This window comes from Sebastes umbrosus, chromosome 16, assembly GCF_015220745.1.
Source record: "Sebastes umbrosus isolate fSebUmb1 chromosome 16, fSebUmb1.pri, whole genome shotgun sequence".
Lineage (NCBI taxonomy): Eukaryota > Metazoa > Chordata > Actinopteri > Perciformes > Sebastidae > Sebastes > Sebastes umbrosus.
This window is the reverse complement of record NC_051284.1, coordinates 8,716,492-8,734,786: the sequence shown is the minus strand read 5'-3', so window position 1 is coordinate 8,734,786 and position 18,295 is coordinate 8,716,492. Positions and strand designations below refer to the sequence as shown.

At 39.8% G+C, this 18,295-nt stretch overlaps 1 protein-coding gene across 3 annotated transcripts in view; it reads right to left on the bottom strand.

Moving 5' to 3' along the window:
* Positions 1-18,295, bottom strand: part of lrfn5a (leucine rich repeat and fibronectin type III domain containing 5a) — a 148,570-nt gene that overhangs the window by 17,697 nt on the left and 112,578 nt on the right. For 2 of the 3 annotated variants that reach the window (XM_037746742.1, XM_037746741.1), the window contains 7 exons: positions 12,009-12,232; positions 9,539-9,667; positions 9,213-9,393; positions 8,453-8,608; positions 7,099-7,131; positions 6,700-6,959; positions 4,577-5,044 (listed from right to left, as the gene is read on the bottom strand). In XM_037746742.1, the coding sequence (XP_037602670.1) occupies positions 4,577-5,044; positions 6,700-6,959; positions 7,099-7,131; positions 8,453-8,608; positions 9,213-9,393; positions 9,539-9,667; positions 12,009-12,205 (1,424 nt within the window). In that variant the 5' untranslated portion in view covers positions 12,206-12,232. The remainder of the gene's footprint in view (positions 1-4,576; positions 5,045-6,699; positions 6,960-7,098; positions 7,132-8,452; positions 8,609-9,212; positions 9,394-9,538; positions 9,668-12,008; positions 12,233-18,295) is intronic. The other variant, XM_037746743.1, reaches the window with a different exon arrangement.

Genomic DNA, 18,295 nt, shown 5'->3' with positions numbered 1-18,295 from the left:
AGTAAGTAAGAAAACCTGCCTACTTATTAATACTTAATACCGGGTGTTTTACTCTGCCTTTATCATAGCACTGAGATCAAGGTCTCTAGTTCAAATTGGGATTCTTACGGTGGTTGCGTGCTTTGGACAGTATGTTGTTGCTAACTGCGTTGTTGGTAGATGCTAGGCTCTGAAGAAAATGAATGCAATCCGATTGTCTTTGCAACAGTGGCACTGACAATAATACCACTTAGAATCGCTAGGGTTGGTAAGTTGAAAAATTGTCTGTTGCCACTTTAAGGTACAATGAATACACAATTGTATTGCTCTGGATTAGTGCCTTGAAGAAAAAACAAACATGATAATTGAACTCAATTATGACAGAAAATCTTGAACCAACACCAACACAATGCAAACAAAACTAAATCGCTAACTTACTCAAGGTCTTTGACTAGGGCTGAATGATTTCAGGAAAGTATCTAATTTTAATTGTGACTTTATTTTCTATAAATTAAACTGCAGGCCACTAGTTTTCAACAGAACTTTTAATTTAAGATATTACATTATAGGTAATCTATAATCAATGTTAATCATGACACAAAATGGCATTGTATTTATAGAAAACAGCTGCATTGTTTGGCCAGTTATGATATGACAAACTGCTGGTAATCACTTCTTACAGTGGTTTGATATCTGACTAATGACACCTAATTAAGATAGCAATAAGCTAACGCTACAGTTTTCTCCACTGTAGCTACTTGAACAAACCAGTGGGCTACCTCCGGGTCCAAGAAATGAAGTGCCTTAAACTTGCATTGGGCACATTTTTTGCAGGGGGCGACTCCTCTGGTTGCAAGAAGAAGTCTGATTGTATAGAAGTCTATGATAAAATGACCCTAGTTCTCACTTGATTTATTACCTCAGTAAACATTGTAAACATGAGTTAATGGTCTCAATCATTAGTAAAAAGTCTTCTTCAATACAGCATGATGTTCATTTGGTAAATTATGGTCCCATTTAGAGTCAAATAGACCATAAAGCAGGGCCTGCTTTAAGGCATGGCTACCTTGTGATTGACAGGTTGTGTTTTTGTCTTAGAACTTTAACCCTTTCACAGTGTGTTTTCAGTTCATAAAAGTTAATTAGAATCTTTTTGGTTGCCTAAAAATGTCTTATTCAGCATTTTGTTGTACTTAAAACCACCCTTTCCTGTCACTTCTGGTTGTAAAAACACAAAATGGCGAAGGCCAAAAACCAAGATGGCCAAAATGCCGAACTCGAGGCTTCAAAACGTCAGTCCACAAACCAATGGGGGACGTCACGGTGATTACGTCCACTTCTTATATACGGTTTATGAAGCTAACATTAGCTGCACAGATTCACACACACTTAAAAGAAGCTAAACTGGGATACTCTGTTCAGCAGCTATCTGCCATACACTCAACAATACTGTGTCAATAAAATCCCCTAGACTGTTTACATGGAGACTGATTCGCCACACTGTTTTGTAGGTTATAATTAAATGTGTGGCTCTTCTGGATCTGAAAATTGAAATTGCTATTTTGACATGAAAATGATTTATTGTTAGGCCTAACTTCACCTCAGGGCCATACTCATCATTATATTAAGAAATTGATTATTTACATGTTAAACAGAGCCAGAATTGCTGTGTTTGCTGCTTTGAGGAAGTTTGCCGTGTGACCGACTGGGCAGTAGGCCTGCCTCTGGTATAGAAATACAATACTTAAGCAGGATTACTGGCGTTAAAACACCAGTACTGTATCAGTAAACATCAGCCTGTCTCAAGTGTCTTTGAGCAAGACACTGAATCCCACGTAAGCTCCAGGATTGCTGTTCTGTAGCTGACCCTGACCTCCCAGTGGAAGGAGTGGTGGGTGGGGTTTCCCTGCAGCGATCAATACAGAATCAAGTGTTACAGCTATTCCATTTCATATGGCGCAGCATATTGCATGTTCGGGAGGTTAACATCGTGGGGAGGATGTGCTCTGTAAAAGCTTTAAACTATCGCTCACTTATCCATCTGTTTATGCAGAGAGCTGAACTCACAGTATGAAGGAAACATACAGCTAGAGCATAATGCGGAGCAGGTGGGGAGTAAAGCGCAGAAATGTCAATGTGCGGCAAATCAATAAGTTCTTATTGAACCTGAAAAGCAAGAGCCCCATCTGTGACAATAGGATCCGTCTTCCCTTGTCTGTCTTTCGCTTTCACTCGTACTCTCACCATCTCTCCCCTATGTCGCTCCCACCTATGTCTTCCACTCGTCTTTTCCCATTCTCCCTCTTTTGTATTCTCTCTCTCCCTCTTCTCTTTCTTCTCTGTGTTTTGGGTAATGAAAAAAACAGAATCAATGGGCTGCTGCTTTGTGCCAGCAGAGGTGTTGAATGGAAATCAATCTGCTATCTAAAGACAAGAGGGCTGCGGGGAAAAAAAAACACGGAGAAACATAAACGTCTTCAAGGAAAAGAGAGAGCCAGAGGAAGAGGGTGAAGGATGAAAAGACAGGAAGAAAGAAAGACTTTGAGTGACGTGACAGAGCGAGGAAGGATCGGGGTGGGTGGGCGAAAGGCTGTCCGATCACTCCCTCCTCTGCGCCCCCGCAGGAAGCTATTTGTTTTCGTGGCCATCGCGCTTTCCAACGTAGTACTTTCCAACAAGTATCTTAAAGGCTGAAAGTATAAACGCAGCCTTTTTTGTAAGATGACAATCTTAGAAAAGGCTTTGGAGAATAAAAGAGAGGAGGAGCAGAGAAAGAGAGGACATCTTGATGCGAAAAGCGATGACGCTATATCTTTTCGCGAGACAGACAGCTATAAATCCCATCGGCGCCGTCTCTCGATGATGCATTCTCCGAATGAGGTTAAGTGCTGATGAATTATGTACAGAGATTAGGAATAATATGCAAGGCAGATAATACCATCTTCTATGAATGATCTGTGCTTGTTAATCATACATTGATGTAGTCACAGAGAGATAAAGACGCTAAGAGATCAGACATGAAACAAAACAACCTGGAGTATTGTCATCGTCGTGACCCCAGACGGTCAATCTCAATGCTCCACCGGCTCCTGATGATGACGATGAAGTATGTACAGGGATTACCAGCGATATGAAGGGCAGATAATGCTGGCAGATTTCCCTACGAAAGCCCTATGTGTTTGTTAATTCCCTCTCCCCCATTTCACCGGAGTAAATATTTAGCTCAAATAACAATCATTCCCTGCGAGATCGATATAATCTGTGTAATCCTGAGCAAACGGCAAATGTCAAGAAGGACTGGCGCGGCCCTCCCTGTCAAGGCTGTCATGGCGAATCAGCTGGATAGTGCGAGCTGCATTATTTTGCTCGGTTTTCACTGAGGATCATGAACTTTCTCACGTCGCAGTCTGTCCGGCGCCTTTGCTGTCCGTCCCTGTTTCATCTCCCTGTTTGTCTAATGTGCCCTGATATGAACTATCTGTCTGCGCTGTAATGTAATAAGCCCTGACAAATAGTCTGCACATATGCTCTGATAAAAACGATGCTCATTTTCAACATTTTCTGTTTTTGGCAAGGAAAGATTCATAATGTTTATGAAGTTATGCAAATTTAACTGAATAATTTGAACATCTGATTATTTAATAGCCTTCCATACATTTTTATTTGCCATTCCCTTTGGGTATATTTTATACACTCTATGCTGCACTTATTGGTAGCCTATTTTTCATTCACAGAATAAAACATTAAAGGGATAGTTCAGGTGCTTTGAAGTGGGGTTGTATGAGATCCATAGTAGGTGTATTAACTAGAGTAGATGATGGTCGGTGTGGCCCCAGCATCGAGAAACAGACAGGAGCACCGACACCGGAGCAAAGCAATGCAGTGCTGTGGATGGGGGCAGCAGAAAAACGTATTTAAGCCACCTCGAAGAAAGGCTCACCTAAAAAAATGTATATTTTTAAATGTATATATATTAAGAATATTTTTTCCGATGGCGAACTGAACTGAAAGTAAAATGTACCGATATTGTTTTTGTCATTTGAGCCTGCTGGCTTTGGAGAGAGCATATATAAGTTTCATTTTCAGTTCAGCTCAGTTCTCCGTCAGAAAGGACAAGGAAAGGGCTGTCTGACGGCAAAATAAAGCGGTGAAAATATTCTATCGACTTTTTTAGAAGAGCTTTGTTTTAGGTGGCTAAAATATGTTTTTCTGCTGTCCCTGTCCACAGAGACTGTTTTGCTTTGCTCTGGTGTTGGTACTCCTGTTTGTTTCTCCAAGCTGAGGGCATGCCAACTGTCATCTACTGTAAGTTATACACCTACTATGGATAAATATCTCACACAATCCCACTTCAAAACACCCAAACTATCCTTTTAAAGTGCCCTTGTAGCACCCTGGTAGCGTGCTCGTAGGCCCTCTTTTGCGAAAGGATCCCAACAGGATCATTAAAGTTGCATCTAATCTACCGTAATCTAATCTTTACAGCCCAGACTCAGGTAATTCTCTACCTTATCAGCCATATCATGTTTCAGTTTCCATTGCGTAAACCGTCTGACTCTACTGTGATGAACGCCATGGTGACAGCTGTCAGTCTTACCTGTAAACCAGCGAGTCGTCTTGGCTCCCATTGTACTGTATCTGGAACATCCTGATGCCCGGAATATTCCTCTGGAAGTTGAACTTGATCAGCGCCGTTGACGACGTGGCCTCGGCCGTCACCACCCTCTTATCCACACCGCCCTTCACGTCGCCCGTCACGTTGCTCCCATTGGCTCCACCTCGGGTCGACGTGGATATGTCCGACGATCCCGGGTCGGGCTCCTGGATGTTGTTGGTGTTGTTGGAGATGTGGGGGAGTTTTATAATAACCAGGTCTACAGTTTGGTGGGCTTCGCCGGCAGGATTGGAGGAGATGCAGGTGAAGGAGCCGGTGTCTTTCACCGTACTGATGAGGATGTCCAGAGTCCCGTTGGTGTAGACCAATGTCCTGGTGGAGTTAGATACCAGCTTGCCCTCAGGAGAGATCCAGTGGATTGCTGGCTCTGGGTCACCTCTTGCCTTACACCTTTAAGGAGAGGAAACCAGTAGAGTTGAATATATTAGAAATAAGACAGAATGGGGTCAACTGTACAGTAGAAGCAGGGCATTGTGGTTTCTGGATTCCCTACACCTTCCGCCTGGGACTTATATGGGAGGGGAAAGAGTCTGAACATCATCTACTGTGTCAGCAGAGCACATTAATTTAAGTTAGATTGCCCTTTACATTCACATATTGGCTACCAAACAAATTCTCACCAGGACCTACTGGGACAAAGAAGTAGGTACAAGGGAAAAGGACAAGATGTTAGGAGCATTGAGCACTGAAGAAAGATGTAGAATTGAATTAGATTTGTATTATTTTCAATTAGCAGGTGCATCTATTAAATCAGTGGTTCCCAAACTGGGGGATGGGACCCCTTAAGGGGCCCAGAGTTATAAAAAGGGGGGGTGCTGTTGTAAGTAAGTACAGAAGTTATGTGTTAAAAACATTAACGTTGACCTTTTGGTTTCACACGAGGTACAAACATTGGCCTCCTGGATGATCCGGTGATTTTGGACCCACCCATCCATCCCGACCTCCTCCCCTATGCAGACTTTTTCGCTCATTATACATCCTGGTTCACAATTACATGCATTATATACAAATACATTTTTTTCGGGATATATACGAATTACAGTGCGTTACTTTTTCGCAGATATAGCTACTGCTGTATAATTAGTTATTATGTAAGTACAATAAACCAAAGAACTACATTGGTGGCCCATTCCTAAATATTAATGTGGTTCAGCCATGAAGAAGAGATGCAAATAGAGGACAGGAAACAGTTTAACAACATACTTCTAGTCCTTAAAACAAATAAGACATGAATTGCATGTTGAATATTGAGGAACTGGAAAACAAATTAACTTCTATTCATAGTATCAGATTTCCTACTGTGATCTTTGGTATAGATGTGTGACTGAATTGAAATGTGTGCAATAAAAAAAGTACTTTTAAGTCGTCGAAATGATAAGCAATTACAAATAAGTAGTGTCACGGTCATTGTGACCCTTCTCATTTGCTGTAATTACAGTGACGCGCCATGAAAACGTGAATGAATGAATAAGAGCTAAGTGTTTAGAGAAAGTGTTGTGTTTAAGGGGACTTTACTTCAGGCTCACACTATATATGCAGTCTCAAACATTAAAATGGATGCTGCACAAGATGATACATATGAGGTGGGTTGACCCTCTGATAATCTCGATTTATACCTTATATATGGAGCTGGAGACAAGACACAATGAGGGAAAGAGAATAATAGCTTCTCATTGATTTCCTTTGCCCCCCTTTTTCTCCCCATAATTCCATATTTGAAAACATAACATCTATCATGATTGGAAGCGTGTGACCAATATATATGCAAATGAAGTAATCATCATCTCTCAGAGCTGTTCTTGATTTAGTTTCATCCTCCTTAAAATTTTAGCGTGATGTCCCTGTCTTGTGCTTCATTGAACAGTTGGGCATTTTTTTGTATTCTTGAGCGGCTTGTAAACATAATGCACAACTCCAGAAATTAAAACAGACAGTGTGTGTGTGTCTGTGGTTACAGGACAATGAGGAAACTTTGTTTATCTTTACATTTTTTCATGTATTCATACTTTTTTTTATGTATCTCAGTTAAAAACGTATATGGATACCTAAGTGTAACTCTCTGCCCTTCAAGCACCCTCATCTCATGGGAATATCTGGTGATGAGTGGAGGTTCGCAGAGAAACTCCTCCTCAGGGACGGACCAGAAGTATCGGCCAGAGAGGTGTTGGGGTGAAGCGCACGTCTCCAGGTCGTCCTCTCTGTTCAGCCTCCGCAGCCACAGTAACTCACAGTTACAGTGGAGAGGGTTCCCACCGAATGACAGCGCAAAAGAAGTGGAGGTCATGATCCCTGATGTGGCCAGGACCTGGTGGTGTAAAACAATGATTATATTTAAAACTAGAAGGGCACTTGTTTTTGTAAGTAAAAAACAAAAATCAGTGTATCCGCCCGTGATTCCAATCAGCTCCAAATTGTAATGGGCTGTTCCTTGGCCCTTGCCATACCCAAGTTTCGGGCCAGCGTTTTTTTCCATAATCCTGCTGACAAACAGACAAACAAATAAGCCAACAAAACTTAACCGAGTTAAAAAAAAAAAACGTACAACTTTATTTGTCATATTCCACATATTCATTTGGAGCTGTCTAGTTCAACCAGTTTAAACTAGTTGAGTGTGTGCTAGCTTGCCCCTTTTCCCATGAACATATAAAGAAAGGGGAGTGAAAAAATACACATTTTCCCTTCTCTACGTGTGACCTGCTGCTTCCCAGAATTTGGATGAGCGATTGTATAAATCACCAGGGTCAGAAAATATGAAAAATGACTCAAAATGTATTTAAAATAACCATATTTTGAAGAAAATGTTTGAATTTGCGCTAAACAGTTTTACAGTAATTTAAAGCTGGTTGGTAACTTTGAGCAAATATGATGATAAATACATAAGTTATTTTCTTATAAAACTGTCACTGTATCCTGACATTAGTGCATGAGACACATAATCTATAAAAAAGAGAAAAACATACAAAAGTTTGTGACCCGGCCGCCATGTTGAAAAAAGTCGAGTCAAAACCAAGAACCGCCCGCCGACCAGAGCAAACTTTCTCATTTTACATACACTAGAAGATGCTGCTGAAAACATTTGAGGTGAGGAATAGGCATTACAGTAACAGAATATTGATTCATATTTGATCAGCACTGGCTAGTTTAGCAGTTTGATCAGGGTTTGTGAGTTTCGCAAGCAGTGATTGACAGCTGCTTTAGAGACTCCTCGACTCTGATTGATTGTTTTCCTTCGGCGCGGTGAAATGTTGCAAATGCCGATAGGAGCACAGGAGGACACAGAGGAAGATGTTTTTTCACAGTTATCTGTCTCATGCACTACTGTCAGGATATACAGTAGTATAGTTTTGTAAAAGTAACTTTTTAAAGATATTTGCTCAAAGTTACCAACTGCAACTTTAATTGTCACTAATTTGGAAGTTGTCCCATTGACTCCAATTCATATAGCGGCCCAACAGCATTTTTTTTTTTGTATTCTTATAGGCCAAAACCTACACAATCACATTTATCTCATCTGTAAGAAAAGCATGGAATTGCAATTTCTTTTTTTATATATAAACTATACCAATGTAAATTATCTGTTGATGTGAATATCAAAAACAAAAAGTTACTTGATTGATGAAGACATGAAAAAGTAATTATATCTCAGTTGTTCAAACAGTTGTCAGTTACACACAAAGGACAACTACTGTACAAATTGTGACAAACATTTAGTATGAATTCAGTTAGCACTCACTAAAAAAAATGTTAGTTAGATGAAGTGCCAGATTGGGTTTTAGGCCATTTTGTTAGGTTGGGTACCTGTGCTCGTTGAAAAAGTGGGTCCGGTGGCAGCTTTTGGAGTTTATTAGAGGTGACGTCCAGACGGTTGAGTTTCTGTAGCAGGGAAAATGTTCCCTCTGGAATGAAGTCAAACATGTTGTGGTCTAAACTCAACGTATGGAGGCTAATCATTTTCTGCAGGAATAACAGAGAAAAACATAGAAGGTTAAGGATGTAGGGAGAAAAAAACTGTTTTAATACTTCTTTCTTAACTTCTTTAGGCTGCACAATCCTGGTTATTGACACTTTCCCTTTAATAGTATAGAGGTGATAGAAATGTTGAAGTTGAATTATAGTGTAAACATGAACTGAAAACAACAAATCCATGATTTGGTTAATCATTATAGAAACACAATTACCTAATGCAGCACCTAATTATCAGACTTGACTATAACTACTCAGTCATCTTAAGTTGTAAAGTATTTTAGTAAGCAGATCCACAGAGGCTCTGACATTTGTATTACATAAAAATTGCTTGTTGGCTTGCAAAGAGCACCGGGAAATTGAAACTGTGAGCACTAAAGCAGCTTAGAAATTAAGCTTCAGTGGAGTTTAATGAATAGTCCACATAATGGCCTCCATTCAATCCAAAAGCCCTTAAGATCTCTTTATTTTAATTTCAAATAAACGGCCAAAAAAAGGCTTTATGGCCATTTTATTGTGCCTCCGATTGGATTTTTTTGAAGGGCCTCCAGCCAGACAGGTTTGAAATGCTGCTGCAGTTTAAAGAGATCCTGACCTGGATGGACTCCCAAGGAATAGAGTCCAGGTTATTGTAACTGAGGTCCAATTCTTCCAGTGCCAGCAGGTCGTTGAATGCTCCCTGGTGGATCAGCATCAGCTGGTTGTTGTTCAGAATCAAGTGGTGAAGCTTCGTCATCCCGCTGAATGTATCATTGCCTATCCTCGTCAGCCGGTTACTGAGAGACAGAGAGAGAGAGAGAGATGAAATGGAAAAAAAAACAGCACTTTAGAAGCTTCAGAAATAAACTGTAACACCTCACATTTATTAATGCAATACCTATAACATCATAAACATGTATCAGTCTATTTGCAAATCCATACCTGTTGAGGTGTAGAGCTCTGAGGTTTTCCAGATCGTTAAAGGCATGAGGTGTGATGAAGGAGATGGTGTTTCTGGATAATGTTAGGTCTACCAGCCGTGTCATGTTTGCAAAATCTTTCCTCTTCACACTGTGGAGATAGAGAAGAGCAGTTCAATTAGAAAATAGACTGACTGTATATCATAATTAGGGTTGTCAAAGTTAACGCCATAATAAGACGTTACCGCAAATTCACTTTAACGCCACAAATTTCTTTAACAGATTAACGCAAACTTGCAATATTTAGGTTGTAGCGGGCTCAGTTTTAAAGCTACAGTGAAGGCTGGTATCATACGATACTAGAAAACCTAAGGAATCCATTGGTACCAGCCATGTAATACTAGCTTGTCGCCAAGTAGGGTAAATAACGGTGCAAATGTGCGCTAAATTTTGGCGAGGAAAATCTGGCATGGCTATTTTCAAAAGGGTCCCTTGACCTCTGACCTCAGGACATGTGAAAGAAAATGGGTTCTATGGGTACCCACGAGTCTTCCCTTTACAGACATGCCCACTTTATGATAATCAAATGCAGTTTGGGGCAAGTCATAGTCAAGTCAGCACATTGACACACTGACAGCTGTTGTTGCCTGTTGGGCTGCAGTTTGCCATGTTATGATTTGAGCATATTTTTTTATGCTAAATGCAGTACCTGTGAGGGTTTCTGGACAATATTTGTCATCGTTTTAGGTTGTTCATTGATTTCCGAAAATGCATATATACATTAATTTGCATAAAGCAAGCATGTTTGCCTGCTCCCATGTTGATAAGAGTATTAAATACTTGACAAATCTCCCTTTAAGGTACACTTTGAACTGATACAAAATGTACTATGGACCAAGTATGGACCATTATGCGATCAATCGCGATTAAATATGTTAATCGATTGACAGCCCTAATCATAATAGGTCCTCTAGTATAGCTCTGCTATTGGTTCAAGCAATAGTTTTGAGTTACACCAACAAGTGAAGCTGTCAGAGAAAATTTATAGGTAAAAATGTATTTCCTTTAAAAGGTGATGTTGCATATGTATCAGTCTTTCAATAGTCATGAAAGATATATTTTATGGGAAAAGTATTTAAAAGCAAAACTAATTGAAAAAACAGACTTCACACGTGGTATTCCTTTTATCCTGTGCAGCTCATTTAATATTTGTGAGCGTGAACAACTCTCTCTCTCCAAAGGCTACAAACTAGAGAACAGAGGCTCTAAAATGCAATGCTATCAGGAGACAGCCTTGAGCTGCTCCATTGACTATGAACCGACTATGACTTACTCTGCGGCCTCAAAGAATGTGTTCTTTTTTTCCACACCTAATGAGCTTTATTTCATCCTAGTGCCGGCGGATAATGTGCTCGTATCGTCATAAAAAGCACCCTGGGCGATGCCGCTCCGTCCAAAAATTCAGCGACTTATTCATCTTTGCCGGAGAGGCTCCGGGCTCTCTCGCCTGATGACATCATAGATCAGCGTCTCTGTTTCCAGCTTTGTGGAAAAAAAATGTTTCAGTTTCACACATTAAGACTGAATTTCCAAGTACTAGTGTACTTAGTTCTTCAAGTATTATACATTGGTTGTTAATAATTTAATGTCAGTGAAGTAGTAATATCATATTAATTAAAGAAACATTGTATTTCATGATAACTTTTCATCTTCTGGTGGAAATAGGAATAGTTTACTTTTTCTCGGTGGATATTTTCTACTACTATAATTTATAAAAAGCATGACATAATTATTTATTCTCTTTAGTTTTTTGAGAATTATTTACACATGTCAGAGCACCATGAGCACATTTTGAAAAGACAAGAGAAAATCACCAATTTTATATATATATATATATAGCACCAGGAAAGTATGACGCGGAGGATGCTGACAGTTGTAATAATTAAAGTTTTAGTGGTGTGATAGTAACAGTATTCTACCACTTACAGTTTAGTATGGTGCACTTAGTAAAGCAAAAGTTGCAGTTATAACTTTTGATGAGTAGCCTAGTTTTAGTCATAGAATAGGAGATTTTTTATCCATGGTGTTTATTGTACTAGCAGGGCTAACAGCCTTAGCAGAAGCAGCATTTGGTAGCAGTAGAATTATCTTCCTGGAGATGATCCTCCAGGAATGTGGCATGCATTTGATTGGCCAACACAGTGCAGTGCGTTGCCTGATGTCTTGTAGCAAAAGTTGAGCCTGGTTCAACTCGGGATGAGCTGGGCAACCTCACTATGTCAAAGCAGTGGTTACATTGAAATAAATGAGGCTGAAGCAGTGGTTTCATTGAAATGAATGAGGATGAGGTTCCACACAATGCAACTGTCACAAGGTTTGTAGGCTACTAGAAGTTGTCCTAGTAAGGTAGAATCAACAGAAGCAGTGTCTGCACTATTGGCTGTATAAACTACCAGTTCTCTTGACAGTAGTATAACTGACGTGACGGTTACCTCGTGACAAAGTTGTCAGCCAGCCGTAGCTCCACCGTGTGCCTATCAATGTTTGGCGGTACAAACAGTAGACCTTTTTTGGCGCAGAGGGTCGCCAGGTTGGGTGACAGGATCTGACACACGCAGCGCTTCGGGCAGATCTGTGCCCGCACTGCCATGGCAACTGCCAGCATTACACACAGCAACAGCCTCTCCATGGTTACCACCCCACCTAGACACGACACCTGAGAAAGACGGAGACAAAAAGCAAGAGAGAAATGGAGACGTTAATGACATTGGACTTTTTTTTTTTCTTTCAGTAGGAATTTAGCATATATTGTATTAAACATAATGGAAATAAAAAAGGCAAGAACTGGAAAGACAGTCAGCGGCATTTCAACACCCAATCAAATTATTGGGAATTATCGCCCGTTTATTGACATTTTTATATATTCCCAGTGTTTCTTCAAAGTCTTCAGTATGCAGTGCAAGGAAAACCTGTGTACTTCACACTGTGCACACTGTATTCACTCCATTGGGTATAACTTTCTCATGCTACGCTGGATTAATAGACTACTTATCACACACTGCACATCCTTTCTATATCAACAAAACTCTATCCCGCTGTGAATGCAGAGAGCTATATTGAAAGTTGAGTGTATACATTGAAGATAGGATAGTAAATGCAGTATGGAGAAGAATTACTTGCACTTTGCAAGCTGTCGTCAATGTACTGTGTTAGTATGCGTCAAGACTTATTGTGCACATCAGTGGCTAACGCCTGAAAATGTATTAAACTTGGCAACTGGAGTGAACCAGATTCTGATGAAGTTACAAAAGCCTAATGACCAGACATGAATAGATGAACCCAAAGGCCTCAAATAGTTGAATCACCACCAACTTTTAGGCGTCGCTAATCAAACCAGAGGAGATGTTTATTAGAGCAATTTACCCGCTCAGCAGTGTTGCAATGCATGTATATGCACACACACACACACACATTTTCAGTCATCATTAGTAAGCAGCAGTGCTTGTAGTTAATTAGGAACGGTTTAGAGAGAGAAAGAGCAGGGCGAGGCAGGGAGAGAGAAAATGCTCATTAATGACAACCTTGATTGGGGGTTTGAAGGACATGGGCGAATCAGGATTAAAGGGATCACACACACACACACACATACATGCAAACGTTAATACACGAACAGCCTGGGTGAGGGTGAAAGCAGTTGAGGTTTTTACCTCAGTGGACCTTTCTCACACTTTATCATAACAACAAAAAAAGGAAATATTGATTTTGAAGATTTTGTGTGGAAACTCATTTTGTCAGTAACGAGTTGTGTGTATCTGTTTTTTCAGTTAAACGCCATTAATAAGAACAATTATCAGTTGGCAAATCATTAAAAATCCCCTTTATTGGTGTTTATCTTCCAGCATTCAGTTGCTTTGTCTTAATTCATCAGTAAAATGGAAAATTGTCAAAGAACAAAGCCTTTATTAACGACGTAGTGCCATTGCTGTGGATTTGATAGCTTGAAAGGGAGAAACCCATAAGCATATGTTATTAAGCAATGTTTATGACTACATTATTTGCAAATGGAAAGGATAAATACCAGCCAAGCCAAGGATTTTTCAACAACCTGACAACCCAAAACTGTTCACACGTAAATTATTTATTAACCGTAAAGGTGTTCAATATGAAATTCAGAGCATATACGTATTGCCTCCACACAGCTCTCAACATGCCGATAGATGAGCCGGTGGCTCGCAACTAATGGTGCTAACACTGCAAGCAACGGCAGCAGTGCTGACAGAGCTAACAGTGTTAACCGAGTGGGGGGGGGGGGGGGGGGGGGGGGTGCTATACGCTTTCGCAATGCCACTGTCAGTCGGGACAGCTGTGCTACCGTGAGAGTAGTGCAGAGCGGCGGCCGAGAGCTAGCCAGTGCGTCACACTCACATGCACTAACATGCACTAAAAGGCATGAGTTGCCGGCTGAAAATGCAGCAACGTTTGCAGCCACTTCAACAAAAAAATTATAAATGATAGAAAGAATACAATATTTGCAAAAAAAACAACAACATATCAGTTAAAGCATGTTATTTTAATTAATGTGTACATGTCTATATGCTGCTCATAGAATGATTTGATTCAGAAGTGTAATAAAGTAGCAAATCAGAGAGCTGTAACTCCCCCTCACTAAGGAACACACAGTTAAAATCAAAATGCTCTTTTGTTCAGTTTTGCCTCTATCTTTGGTGCAAATTCTTTACTGGGTGTTTCTGCACTGTACTTCCCAGACATGGACTGTGTGACCTCTCACTGCTCATAAACATCATAAACATAAATCAAACCACTCTCTGTTTGCCAGAGGTGTTTCCGGGAGAAGAACTGCCAGACTTTAGGAACAAAAATACAGTGTTTTATGAACTGGCTATGGGCTAAATAATCAGGATAATTTGCAAAAGAGAGTAATGAGACAGATATGTCATTACACTTAAAGGACTGATTATGTGTTTAATGATAATATGGCACTATTATATATTTTCCTTATTGTCATCAGTGGGCAACTCCAGGGTCTTAAAAGTGAAGCCAATGCAGAAGTACCTTAAACTTGCATTCTTTCTAATAGCCAGCAGGAGGCGACTCCTCTGGTTGCAAAAATAAGTCCATTTGTATAGAAGTCTATGATTTCTTACCTCGGTAAACATTGTAAACATGCGTTTATGGTCTCAATCGCTAGTTTCAAGTCTTCTTTAATACAGCATGATGTTCATTTAGTAAAGTATGGTCCCATTTGGAGTCAAATAGATAATAAAGCAGGGTATTCTTTAGGGCGTGGCTACCTTGTGATTGACAGGTCACTACCACGGCGTTGTCCGGTCTGGGAGTTGTCCGTGTTTTCGTTTTAGAGCTTTAATACTTTTACATTGTGTTTTCAGTTAATGAAAATTAATCATAACCATTATATACTTAGTCTATGATTGTCATCAAACATCTAAAAAAAGGAGTATAGTGCATTTGGCGTCATTTTGGGCCCATTTACACCTGGTATTAACATGTCATCTGCATCCGGATACATTGTCTTGATAATGACATCTGTTCCACGCAAATTTGTATTTACATCTGGTTTTAATAAGCGTTGTATTTAAACCTGGCTGCTTTCTGCGTGCAGTTACACTTTGCATTAACATATGTTTTCATACCACCGATGAACATGTGGTATGCAAATGAGTATTTATGGCAGCAGGCCTGCACAGGTCCCTATGTTGGGTCGACTCAAAATAAACTATGTTGATTGTAAAGACGAAACATATGACCGGAGTGGATCATTGATGTGTTTTTAATAGATTTGAGACAACAATTGATATCTATGACACAGAACAATAAGCTACATCAGGCTTTGGATACACAGACAACACTTTCTATTAGAATAAATGTATTATTCGTTTTGGTCTTTTCGTGGGATTTGTTTACAAGGAGAAAAATATAGAATATCACCATCCTTATCCTTTAATGCTGGCCTCTGTAACTAAACACCAGCAACATGGGACATTACAATGACTGTTAGAAGGACAATTACAGAGAAGTGTTTGGAGATCAATTCCGTATCCGTTTCAGTAATTGACACCTTTCCTGTTTTGCGATCTGAATGAAGCCAGTGAGATTAAAAACTCCACCGCAAGATGATGCAAATGATGCTGCATATTCATATTATATCAACCCAGGTCTGACTAAAAAGCCATTCAACTTTAGTTTCGTGGACCACTCTTTATACATTTCTTTTTTTATTTCTCAGCGTAATTACTGAGCTGAAATCTGCGGCGATATAGGTTAGGTTATATATTGTTTTTTCTCTCTATTTGAGTGCATAGAAAGGAGAGCAGAAAGACAGAGTGCCAGATGACTCATATGTTACACAGAGAGAGAGAGATAGATAGAGAGAGAGAGAGAGAGAGAGAACGAGAGAGAGAGAGAAAGCAGATATCAGCTCATTAATTACTCTGAGAAATGACTGTACAGTAATGAGAGCGAAAGAGAGAGAGAGACAGAGAAATGCAAAGGAAACAAGGGAGAATTATCAGAGAGGGAGAGGAGAAAAAAAGGGAGATCAGAGAGCGAGCTAATTAAAATAAGGGCTGAGCCGTGAAAGAAAAAGGGGGGAGACGGAATTTCATTTAGCAAAAAGGAACGAGGAAGGATAGATGATGTCGCGCTGTCATGCTTATATGCAACATGCAAAGCAACATTTCACACTGTACAGGAAAGGACGCACAGGCTAAATGTCACTTGTCACATGTTGATAAAAAAAGTGACGCTAAAATTGAGCTCAATTTCACACGAAGTCCTCTCAACAAACATGCACGTTACACACTCGTGTGTAGCTTGAGGTGACATGTGGGACCACTGGGATCAAATGGAATGGCGAATTAACCAAAGGGATTACGGGTAAGGAGGACAAATTAAGCTCTGTTTGTAGTGGTGTGTAAAATACGATTCGGTTTCACACATGTGTTGCAGCTCCGCTTGATCCACTTCTTTGAAAGCCTTCCACACTGACACCCCTAGTTCCCTAAAGAGCTTCCATAAAGCCAGTTTCACCCCTGGCTCGCTCACTGATGAACAACTGGCTTCCCGGACAGCTCGAATGGATTCTCCACACGCTCCATACGCTGAAGCCGATCTAAGGCTGCATTCAAATCTTACGGGGATAACCAGCGGAACGACTTGGCAGTTACAGGAGCGACGACTTGGAAGTATTCACACATTCAAACTCTTTTGAAGCTACCAAGAAGCTGTTATTGAAGATTTCTGTAGACTTTAGTTGCTCCTGATCAGGTTTTCCACACTTAATGCATAGGCAATTAGCCAGCGCTACATCTGATGTTATATGTCTTATAGCAAACTTTATATTGCAGTGTTCAGAACGAATAGGAAATCCAGTAATATAATTTTGGTTTCTTGTGTTCAAACCCCTATTGTCTATGTATTATTGGTATCTTTGAGCTAAACAGCCATGTAGAATCCCAAAATACCTTTCTATCTAAATCCAATGGGGTGGCTGTTGGTCTGTCATTAGCTTAGCTGCAGTCTAAGGTTTAAGACAGGTTTAAACCTGTGCTGTCTAGAACAAATGCAAGTTATCTCTTTTTTTTTATAAATATTTTTTTGGGCCTTTTATGCCTTTAATGGTAGTGACAGTGATAGTTATGAAACGGGGAGAAAGAGGGGATGACACAACAATCATGTAATCTCTTAAACCCAGTTGCTGTGTCCAGTAGAACATAAATGCTGTTATAGGTCATTGTATCTGAGGTTTAAGGTCATACATTATAGGGGCACATTTCTACTGCTAAGGTCATTTCAAGAATTTCCCAAAGTATTTTTTTTTCATTATGTATGCTTTTATGATGGCAACACTATCATGAGTGTCAAACTAATGTCATTTTGACTCCAGAAAGAGGATTACTGATTATCTGACTGAACTGAAGAAGTCTACTGTATATATTAACAATTACAAACAAAACAACATCAACAAAGTATGTATGTATTTTATGACCAATTCCCTCTGCAAATGTGTGCAATAGACTGCAAGGAGACAGAGTTATCATTGTAGAGACAAAATATAGTACTATATATCATTTGCATTTGTATTTGACCGATAAACAAATATGATTTTTGTTATAAATGTGGTGGCAAGTGTGCAAATAGTTAGTGAAATGGTCAGTAGGGATGTCACGATACCAGAAATTTATTAATTGATACCAATACCAGTGAAATTCCATGATTCTCGATACCTAATTCAATACCATGGTAAATAACAAAAACAAAACCATAAATCCCACCGTTTGCATACTGTTTTTTACAAATGTATGATTAATCCCCGATGATTCGCCTCAAGTTTCTCACCAGAAAACAACATTTTAATAATAATGATAACCAAGCAGGACAGTCCAGTGCTGCAAACAGCTGACCTTACACTCCTGCCGATTTCAACACAGATTTTTTGTTCTCACAATGTAGCATTATCAGCGACATTTTCTTTCATACCCAGGACGCCGTTAGTCTCGAGCCCTGATACCTGGTTACTGGGGTACTGTAGGAAAACGAGTGCTGTCACATTTTCAGAATTTTGGCATTGACTTGGTACTGAAGTATTGGTTCTCCTGACATCCCTAATAGTCAGCTGAACTAGAACAATCTGAAAGCTAAAACAATTTTTACGACCATTTCTGAGCACTTGAACAGTGTGCTTTTATATGGCGTTCCTCTGAATCACCTACGGGGTAGACCTTATACAGTGATTTCATCA